The sequence below is a fragment of the Glycine soja genome, chromosome 16, assembly GCF_004193775.1.
Source record: "Glycine soja cultivar W05 chromosome 16, ASM419377v2, whole genome shotgun sequence".
In the NCBI taxonomy this organism is placed as follows: domain Eukaryota; kingdom Viridiplantae; phylum Streptophyta; class Magnoliopsida; order Fabales; family Fabaceae; genus Glycine; species Glycine soja.
The window spans coordinates 23144270-23155359 of record NC_041017.1 but is presented as its reverse complement, the minus strand read 5'-3'; the positions used below and the strand labels follow the sequence as shown (position 1 = coordinate 23155359).

Genomic DNA, 11090 nt, shown 5'->3' with positions numbered 1-11090 from the left:
ACTTCAGAAAAAAGGGAATATCCGCTAAAAAAGCAACCAAGTTCTTGTGAATCTTCCAATATAGCGAGTTCAAGATAACTGAACAACTAAATAAAACCCCAGCTAGGATCTCTCAGTTAGGACTGCTTATGAACTCTAAGCCTCATCGGGCGGTATTGGTCAAGATTTTGAACGAAGCCCACGTAGCACAAGACATATCTATGGAGGGTTTCAGGGGCATAATCAACAATATCACGATCAACAATTACCTCACATTCGCCGATGCAGAAATACCCGTCGAGGGCCAAGGGCATAATAGAGCCTTGCACGTATCCATCAAATGTTTGGACCACATAGTGGCCAAAGTGCTTATTGACAATGGCTCTTCCCTCAATGTCATGCCCAAGGATACTTTGGACAAGCTTCCTTTTAATGCATCACACCACGTGTGCCAAATTACTTTCCAAGTGATGGACATAAATCCTGCCTACAGCTGCTTATTAGGTTGGCCTTGAATTCATTCGGTTGGGGTGCTCCCTTCAATGCTACACCAAAAGTTGAAATTTATGGTGGAAGGGCAATTGATTATTGTCTCTGGGGAAGAAGACATTCTTGTGAGTTGTCCTTCTTCTACGCCCTATGTGGAGGCCACGAAGGAGTCCTTGGAAATGTCCTTTCAAGCATTAGAAGTGGTGAGCAATGCTTACATGGAGTCTCTCTCGGTACAACCATGCTCATCTGGGGCCATATTGATGGTAGCTCGGGTGATGTTGGGTCATGGATATGAGCCTGAAATGGGTTTCGGCCGAAACGACAATGGCGTAGCGAGTTTGGTAGAGTTCATAGGGAACCGCGGAAGGTTCGGACTGGGATATGAGCCAACGTGTGCTGACGTGAGGAGGATTGCCCTAGAAAGGAAGGGAAGAAGCATGGGCTAACCGTAAGGGCTGCAAGTGAAAGGGGTTCCCTTGTGTCACATCGATGAAAGCTTTGTCAGCACAAGTTGGATGTGTGAGGGACGGGTCTCCATGATACACGATGAAACCCCTCAAGAGCAACCAAATTGGGTGCGGCTATGTACTCCAGAGTTCAAATTGGGGAATTGGAAAATCGTCAAACAACCCAGAATTTTCGTGGCAAACTCTATGTAATTTGTTAGTTCTAACCTTGTTGCTGGGCCTAGGCTTTAGGGTTTTCTCCCTGTTTGGGCGTGTCTTTTGTTACCACAAAATTATACATATATAATCCTTCTTCATTTGTTCTTGCACTTTCGTCTATTTTCATCCTTCTGCATATTTATTTTTGTTGCGATTAAATGGTACAAATCCAACAATGAGTCCTGCGAAGGTAATGATATCGAGGACCTAGACGTTGATTTTGAGCAACTGGTAAATCAAGCTGAGGAAAGGAAAGATGAGGATTGGGGGCTTTACCCAAAGCAAAAAAGAATGGTCAAACAGGAAGACAAGGAAGTGAAGCCACACCAAGAAGAAACAGAGATTGTAAACTTAGGTGTTGGCGAAGAAAGAAAGGAGGTCAAGGTTGGCATGGGCATGTCCACAAATATGTAGGATGAATTAGTGGTTCTGCTACGAGACTACCAAGACATTTTCGCTTGTTCGTACCAAGATATTCCCGACTTGAGTCCTGACATCGTACAACATAGATTACCTCTGAATCCCAAGTGTTCCCCGGTAAAGTAAAAGCTGAGGAGGATGAAGCCCAAAATGTCCTTGAAGATAAAAGAAGAGGTGAAAAAGCAATTTGACGCTGGCTTCTTGGCGGTTGCTTGATACCTAGAATGGGCCACCAACATCATGCCAGTCCCTAAGAAGGACGGGAAGGTGCAAATGTGTGTGGACTATCGGGATCTAAACTGAGCCAGTCCAAAGGATAACTTTCCTTTACCGCACATCGATATCCTTGTAGATAACACGACCAATTTTGTCCTATTTTCTTTTATGGATGGGTTCTTGGGCTATAACCAAATAAAGATGGCACCGGAGGACATGGAGAAGACGACCTTCGTCACCCTGTGGGGAACTTTCTGTTACAAAGTGATGTCCTTTGGGCTTAAGAACGCTGGGGCAACTTACCAGCGGGCTATGGTAGCCTTATTCTATGACATGATGCACAAAGAAATTGAGGTATATGTGGATGATATGATTGCCAAGTCAAAGAACGAGGAGCAACACCTTGTCAACTTATGGAAGTTGTTCAAGAGGTTGTGTAAGTACCAATTAAGGTTGAATCCTGCCAAGTGCACTTTTGGGGTCAAGTTGGGAAAGTTGCTTGATTTTATCGTAAGCCAGAAAAGGATAGAGGTAGACCCGGACAAAGCGAAAGCCATCCTCAAAATGCCCGAGCCACGTACTGAGAAGCAGGTCCGAGGTTTCCTAGGACATTTGAATTACATAGCGAGGTTCATATCATAGCTGACTGCCACTTGTTAGCCTCTCTTCAAGCTATTGCGTAAGAACCAGTCTGTCCAATGGGACGACGACTGCCAAGTGGCGTTCGGAAGGATTAAGCCATGCCTCATGAACCCTCTTGTGCTTGTGCCACCAGTGCTCGAAAGACCCCTTATCCTATATATGACTGTGTTGGATGAGTCGATGGGGTGTACGTTGGGGCAGCATGATGAGTCCAGAAAGAGGGAACAGGTCGTCTATTACTTAAGCAAGAAATTCACGGCATGTGAAATGAACTACTCTTTGCTCGAAAGGACATGTTGTGCCCTGGTGTGGGCAGCCCACCATCTAAGGCAATACATGCTGAACTACACCACTTGGTTGGTGTCCAAAATGGACCCAGTCAAGTACATCTTTGAAAAACCCGCTCTCACGGGACGAATCGCTCGGTGGCAGGTACTGCTGTTAGAATTTGACATTGTTTATGTCCCTCAAAAGGAAATAAAGGAGAATGCCTTGACAGATTACCTGGCTCAACAACCCATTAACGACTACCAGCCTATGCATCCAAAGTTCCCAGATGAGGACATCATAACCTTGTTCAAGGAGGAGGTAGAGGATGAAGATAGGGACAAATGGATTGTGTGGTTTGACGGTGCGTCTAACGCACTAGGCCATGGAGTTGGGGCGGTTTTGGTTACCCCTGACGATCAATGTATACCCTTCATGGCTAGGTTGGGTTTTGACTGCACGAACAACATGGCTGAGTATGAGGCGTGCGCCCTTGGGATCCAAGCGACAATTGACTTCAAGGTCAAGTTGCTCAAGGTATATGGGGACTCAGCCTTGGTAATCTACCAGTTGAGAGGAGAATGGGAGACCAGGGATCATAAGTTGATACCCTACCAGGCCTACATCAAGAAACTAACAAAATTCTTTGATGACATATCCTTTCATCACATTCCTAGGGAGGAGAATCAGATGGTCGATGCCCTTGCCATTCTAGCGTCCATGTTCCAGCTGACCCCGCACGAGGATTTGTCGTACATCAAATTCAGATGTCCCGGTAAGCCTGCACACTGCTGCTTGATAGAAGAAAAGCAAGATGGTAAACCTTGGTACTTCGATATCAAATGATACATCGAAGACAAGGAATACCCACGGGAGGCCTCTAACAACGACAAGAGAACGCTGCGAAGGTTGGCAGCCAGCTTTTTCCTAAGTGGAAATATCCTGTACAAGAGGAACCATGATATGGTTTTCCTTCGATGTGTGGATGCCAAGGAGGCTAAGCAGATGCTAGTGGAAGTGCATGAGGGATCCTTTGGAACACATGCCAATGGACATGCCATGGCCCAGAAGATTTTGAGAGTAGGGTATTACTGGCTCACTATGGAAAACGATTGTTGCATCCATGTGAGGAAGTGCCACAAGTGCCAGGCCTTCATCGATAATGTCAATGCTCTGCCCATACCTTTGAACGTCTTGGCAGCGCCTTGGCCATTCTCTATGTGGGGTATAGATGTGATTGGAGCTATTGAGCCCAAAGTTTCGAATGGACATCGCTTTATTTCGGTTGCCATTGACTACTTCACCAAATGGGTCGAAGTGGCTTCGTATGCCAGTGTGACTAGGAGTGTGGTGGTTAGGTTCATCAAGAAAGAGATAATTTGCCGGTATGGGTTGCCCAGGAAGATTATCACCGATAATGCCACCAATCTGAACAATAAAATGATGAAGGAAATGTGTGAGGATTTCAAGACCCAACACCATAATTCTACGCCTTACAAGCCCAAGATGAATGGGGCAGTTGAGGCTGCTAATAAGAATATCAAGAAAATAGTTCAAAAGATGACTGTGTCATACAAGGATTGGCAGGAGATGCTTCCCTTTGCACTGCATGGTTATCAAACTTGGGTGCGCACATCAACTGGGGCAACCCCATTCTCTTAGGTGTATGGGATGGAGGATGTGCTTCCGTTTGAAGTAGAGATTCCCGCTTTGAGAATTCTAGCCGAATCAGGGTTGGAGGAATCAGAATAGGCCCAAACTCGCTTTGATCAGTTGAATCTTATAGAAGGTAAGAGGTTAGCCGCCATGAGCCATGGACGACTGTATCAAAGCCGAGTGAAGAACGCTTTTGACAAGAAGGTGCGCCCCCGCAAGTTCAGCGATGGAGATCTTGTCTTGAAGAAAGTATCACAAGCTCAAAAGGACCACTGGGGGAAGTGGGCTCCGAATTATAAAGGACCTTTTGTCGTGAAGAATGCGTTTTCGAGAGGGGCATTGTTGCTTGCCAGCATGGATGATGAAGAATTGCCTTCGCCCATGAATTCTGATATCGTCAAACGATATTATGCATGATACCTAGGGCGGCTAGAAGGTTCAATACATGATCGTTCTACAAGGACTCATTGGGATCTCCAAAGTCTTAAAATCCTTTGTAAACCATGATCGCAACAATTAATAAATGTCAATTAATGATTTGCATCTTAACCTCCTGTGTTGTGTCTTTTACTTCTTAAGAGCATACACTCTCGATCTTGCCCACTGAATCCTTAGCCATTTGGCCCCGTCAACGGGGTGTCGTAAGCGTTTAAGTAAAATTGAACAGGATAACACATGTTTAGTTGTTGCACTTAAACATCCAAATCATAAGCATGCATGCATTCACATCTTGTCATCCTACGAATTGGAGGATGAATAAAGAGTCATTTTGAGTGATGGTCAATACCATACCAAAATTAAGACAAGGGTAAGTGAAAGGTAATGCAGGTGCTAGGTCCATGATCGACTGATCATCATCCCACGTCCGGCTAAAGACATTAAAGAAGCACTCCTAGGAAGCAGCCTAGTATCTCTAATTCTGCTCTTTAAAATTACTGCTTTTATTTATTTGTTTTCTTGAATTATATTTGAATTCATCTATGTTTGTTTGCAACTATAGGATTTTAGAAAATATGTCTCTAACAAGGAATGATCCAAATTTTTGCAAAGGTGTTTTGCAAAAAACAAATTGAAAATTAGCTCGCCTGGGCAAGCATGTCTGACGAGAGTTTTTTAAAAGGGGAAGGGTGAAGCCATTCTTCACCCCATTTCATCCCCAACTTTCAAAACCACCAAGTGCTTACGGGAGTGCACAAACCCAGCAGCCCCAAGCCTCTGTTAGTGCGTTTTTGCTTTCATTTTCTGCACTTTTGTTCATCTCCTACAAGTAAGTACCACCTCCCTATGAATTTTGGCTTTCCATTATGGTATTTGGGTGCTCTATTTGCCTATTTTTTTGCAAATTTCGTGAGATAATTTATGTGTGAATCCATGCTTTGATTGTTTGATTAGGGGGCTATGAAGGATAGCCCTAGGCCTACCTTGGATTCTAGTATGAATTGGCATGTCGTATTGTCCTCGTTCCTCATTTTTTCATGCTTGAACATGCGTCCACCAACCGTTCGGTGAAATGCCTCAATGACCATTGCATGTGTTATTGTGAATTTTGAATTGTGGAATGGATTTGTGCATGTATGGCTGTCATTTGGAAGGTGTGGACAACTTAGGTTGTGAGGTTAAAATGCCAAAGGCATGAGTTAGGCACAGAAATCTAAACTTTGATTGAATGCAAAATGTATGAATTACATGAATGTGGGAGAATGATTTGTTTGGGTTTAGACTAATATTTGAACTTGTTACACAATGATAGGCACCTTGCATCTAGGTAGCTAAAATGATTTTCAGAAATATATTATATATATATATATATATCACAAAATATCATATGCACCGATGTATGATTGTTCTCTAATTGCACGGTGACACTTGCATTTGGTGAAAAGATATGCACCATTCAAATTTGTTTGGCTTTTGTTGTGTATGAGATAAATGAAATGATGATTGTTATTTCATGCAAACTAACTTTGTGAATATGTCCTTTCAGGAAATGGCTCCAAAGAAGCTTCTAGCTAAGAGGGCAAGGAAAGATGCTGCTAGAGAAGGTTCTAGTGCGGCCCCACAAGTGGATGTGGAGTTTGACAGACATTGGTTCCAAAGCGAGGAACACTAGCACCGTTTTGAGGTAATTAAGAATTGGTTGTTCCTCAAGGAGAGGCGGGTCCAGTTGAGGGAAGGAGAGTATGCTGAATTTGAATAGGAAATTGCCAGGAGGTAGTGGACTCAACTTGTGACACCCATGGCTAAGTATGATCCAGAACTAGTCATGGAGTTCTACGCCAATGCATGGCCCTCATAGGAGGGAGTCAGAGACAAGCGCTCCTGGGTTCAGGGCCAATGGATCACCTTTGATGAGGATGCCATTAATCAGTTCTTGGGGCATTCGTTGGTCCTGGAAGAGGGGAAACACTGTGAATTCAGTCAGAGGAGGAGCTAGGCCACGAGATTTGATGAGGAGGTCATAGGCCAATTGCTGTGCATGCCAGGACAGGACTTCGCACGGAGTGTGACAGGGAGGAGGGTGCGGATCCTGCGCACTAGCATGACCACCCTGACATAGATCTGGATGACCTTGCTGCACTATAACATCCTCCCCAGCGATCATAATTCTGACCTCCCTATGCCAAAGTGCCAGCTGGTCTATGCCATCTTGACCCAGGTGATGTGGAAGCAATGTCTTCCAAGGTTATTTTGATGATGCCAAAGAATCAAGAGTTAAGCAAAGTTTCAAGCAAAGATTCAAGAATCAAGTTTCAAGATTCAAGAATCAAGTTCCAAGATTCAAGATTCAAGAATAATCAAGATCAAGATTCAAGAATCAAGAGAAGACTCAATCAAGATAAGTATTAAAAAAAATTTCAAAACATTGAGTAACACAAGAAGTCTTCACAAAATCATTACCAAAGAGTTTTACTCTCTGGTAATCGATTACCAGAAGGTAGTAATCGATTACCAGTGTTTTAAAACGTTAAGATTTTCAAAATTCAAAATGAAGAGTCATATCTGTTGATGTGTAATTGATTACACCTTAATGGTAATCGATTACCAGTGACTGATTTCGAAAAATACATTTCCAAAAGTCACAATTCTTCAAGTGACTTGTTTTTGAAGATTCTTTCAAAAGTCATAACTTTTTTAAGTGACTAGTTTTAAAGAAATTGCCAAGAGTTACAAGCTTTGACTTTGAGTCATCAAGAGATTATAAATATGTGACCATGGCATGAATTTAAAGATATAAAAAATTTAAGAATCTATCTTTCAATCATCTCTCAACATCATCTTTCAACTCTTTCTACAGAATTTTCTGATTCATTTCTCTTCATCTTTCTAAAAGTTTTTGTTCAAACACTTTGTTTTCCAAGAAAAGTTCTTTGTTCAAAAACTCGTGCTATTCATCTTTTTCATTCTCTTCTTCCTTTGCCAAAAGAACGAAGGACTAACCGCCTGAATTCTTTTGTGTCTCTCTTCTCCCTTACAAAAGATTGAAAGGACTAACCGCCTGAGAATTCTTTTGATTCTTCCCTCCCCCTTAAGCAAAAGATTTCAAAGGACTAACTGCCTGAGATATCTTTTGTTTCCCCTTACAAAGATTCAAAGGACTAACCGCCTGAGAATTCTTTGTCCCAACACATTGGATTGTACATCCTTTGTGGTACAAGTAGAGGGTACATCTACTTAGGGAATGTTATACTGAGAACAAGAGAGGGTACATTTCTTGTGGATCAGTTCAAGTGGAGGGTACATCCACTTGGGTTTTCAAAGAGAACAAGGGAGGGTACATCCCTTGTGGATCTTTGGCTTGTAAAGGATTTTACAAGGTTGAAAGAAATCTCAAGAACCGCAGGTTGCTTGGGGATTGGATGTAGGCACGGTTTGTGGCCGAACCAGTATAAATCTTGTGTTTTTCTTCTTCTTCCCTACACTCTTTAATTTTCGTTGTGTACTTTTAATTATCGTTTTTACTTTTGGTTAAGTTTCTATTTTTGTTCTTTACTTTCTTAACTTAGTAGTAAAAGCCTAATTGAATCTAGTAACATTAAGAAGGATAGATTTTTAATTAGTCAAGACACGTTCATAATTAATTCAACCCCCCGTCCCTTCTTAATTATTCTGAGGCCTCTTGATCCAACAGGTGAGTGTTCATGTGGCCTAGTTGATCTCAGATGTCATCTATCAATTTGCAGGGATCACGTCTTCCAGACACCCAGTGGACCCGGAGAAGTCCAACAGGGCACTGGGATTTCCAGCCTTGATCACGGGCCTCTGCCAGTTTTATGGGTTGTCGATTACTCCCACCAAGCTTATCCGGCCTCCCATTAATAGGGCCTTCATAGAAAAATATTGCATGCCAAGGAAGGTACAACAGCAGGGTCAGGCATAGCAGCAGCAAGAGGAGGACCAGCAGCAGCCAGCCGCAGATGTGTCGCCACCACTTCTACTGCAGCCACCATCTCTAGAGTCCATCTTTGCTCACCTGCGAAGGATGGAGCTCTAAATGCATGCATATATGTAGCATGTGACTAACCAACAAGCGGCTAATCATAGGGGTCAGGTGCAGCTAAATGAGAGCTTCTACCAGTACACCCTACACCAGCAAAGCCAGGACCCTAGACCTTTCCCGTGGCCCACTCCCGAGCAGTTCGGGGCCACAGTTGCATGGCTGAGAGATAGGCTCGATTTTCAGACAGGGGCAGGACCCGCAGGGCCCCCCAGGGATGAAGATTAAGCTCAAGAGGATGATGATATGGCTGATGTGATGAAATTCTTCCTTTGAGGAGGCAGAGTCGCTTGGTCGGGATCAACTAAAACTGTGAACTCGTCTTTATTTTGTTTTATCGCTTTTGGTATTTGTTTGTTATCTCATTGTGATAGAACTGGACTTTATTTTATTGCTTTTGGTATTTGTTTGTTATCTCATTGTGATAGAACTGGACTTTATGTTATCACTTTCAGTTTTTGTTTGTTATCTCATTGTGATGAAACTTTACCGCTTCCAACGTGTTGTCATACTATTGTGTTGTGTTGGTTGGTCTGAAGCAAGAAAACTAAGCTAAAAAAATAGGGTTTTGTGTATGGTTTTTATTTGTTCACGCACCTTTTGTTCGTTTGATAAGTGTAATCTCGGGTAACAATTTTTCCTACGTTATAAGCTTTTTCCAAAAAAAAAAACACAACAAACAACAAAAGCAAACTAAAACTAACATGCTTTTGGAAAAGAAATGATCGCCAATTTTCTTTGGAAAATTCACAAATCAAAACACAAAAAGGTTTGAAAAAAAGCAATGTGCACCTAGAGGGTGAACGCAACGAAAGATTTTCCCAAATGCCAAATGGACTCGGATGTTTGTATGACTTGATAAAATGAGCCATCTTTGAAACCCAGGTTCGATTTGAATAGGGAAATGAACCCTAAGCCTTAGTGTTTGTATGGCCATAAAACTTTATATTTGAGTGTCCACATGGATGTGTGCTATGATTAATTTTGCATGAATTTATAATTATCATAATATGCATTTCATGGAAGTGATTTGGGCATTGCCTTATTTCTAAGCCATTTGCAAAATAGATATCCCAGCATACATCATGTCCTGCCATTTCTAGGCCTTTTGAGCCCAAACGTCGACCTTTTGGACTAACCTTGACCTAGGATGGAAATTTTCAACCTTACCCTAGGAAGAAAGAACAAGAGGATCTTCCAAGCGAAGCTTCTCTTACCCCGGGTTAAAGATGTTCGTCAAAAGAAAAAAAAAGAGAAAGAAAAGAAAAAAAAAGGAAGAGAAAGAAAAAGAACCAATCAACCAAGATTGAAGAAAAGCAAAAGAAAATAGAAAAGAAAGAAAAAAAGGGGGTTCCTTTGGACGGACAATGTCTGAATAGTATGCAGAATTGTCAAAAGAGAAAAATATAAGAGAAGAGCAATAGTAACCGGTTTGAAACCTTAGGGAAGTGTAAGGCAATCACCTGCTTAGTTACGAACCAAATCTTTGTGTCCGCTCTTGTTCCGCCCTGAACAAAAGAGGAAAGGAAACAAAAAGGGGAATGGCTCGAACAACCAAAGCCAATTTTCCCTACCAAAATCCAACCTTATAAAGCCCTATTGATCCATGATAATTGCGCATATTATCTTTGATTTGATGAGAAATGACTTGCAAAGTCAATTCATGACATATTTGTGGTTTGGAGTTAGGATGAAACACTTGCCTGTGTGAGACTTTACACCTTGAGCGCTTTTCCTCTATTCGATTGGACCCAATGTTTTCTTCTAATGCTCTTTTAGAAATGAAATGCGAATGTCCCAAATCTCATTTGTGGTTATCGGAAATTCTATCAGTATGTTTTCCTTCCCCAATAGTCACATTGTTTTTCTTCAAAAATATATGTTGTTCTGATTGGTTTGGGGGTTTGTTTCTTTGCTAAGCATGTTCACGTTTTAGTGAAATACTTGTAGAGACTATCAGAGTCATCTGCCCTTTACATTCAAAAACAATCATAGTCTTTTGTCATGCAGAGACAATCAAGGTCATCTGCTCCTTTACTTTTCCAAGAATATCAGAGTCTTTTGTCTTGTAGAGACTATCAATGTCATTCGCCTTTACTTTTCAAAGACTATCAGAGTATTTTGTCATGCAGAGACAATTAAGGTCATCTGCTTCTTTACATTCCAAAAACTTCAATGTCTTTCGTCAAGACTATCACAGTCTTCTTTACTTTTCAAAGACTATCAGAGTCTTTTGTCTTACGGAGACTATCAAAGTC

The 11090-nt window shown here is 41.9% G+C and overlaps 1 protein-coding gene across 1 annotated transcript; it reads left to right on the top strand.

Annotated features, from left to right (window-relative positions):
- Window positions 1-2039: 2039 nt before the first annotated feature.
- LOC114389868 lies at window positions 2040-4433 on the top strand. The gene is made up of 5 exons (XM_028350586.1): window positions 2040-2363; window positions 2445-2601; window positions 2731-3456; window positions 3538-4034; window positions 4344-4433. The coding sequence occupies exons 1-5, from the start codon at window positions 2040-2042 to the stop codon at window positions 4431-4433; spliced, it is 1794 nt and encodes a 597-aa protein (XP_028206387.1).
- The last annotated feature ends 6657 nt before the right edge of the window (window positions 4434-11090 follow it).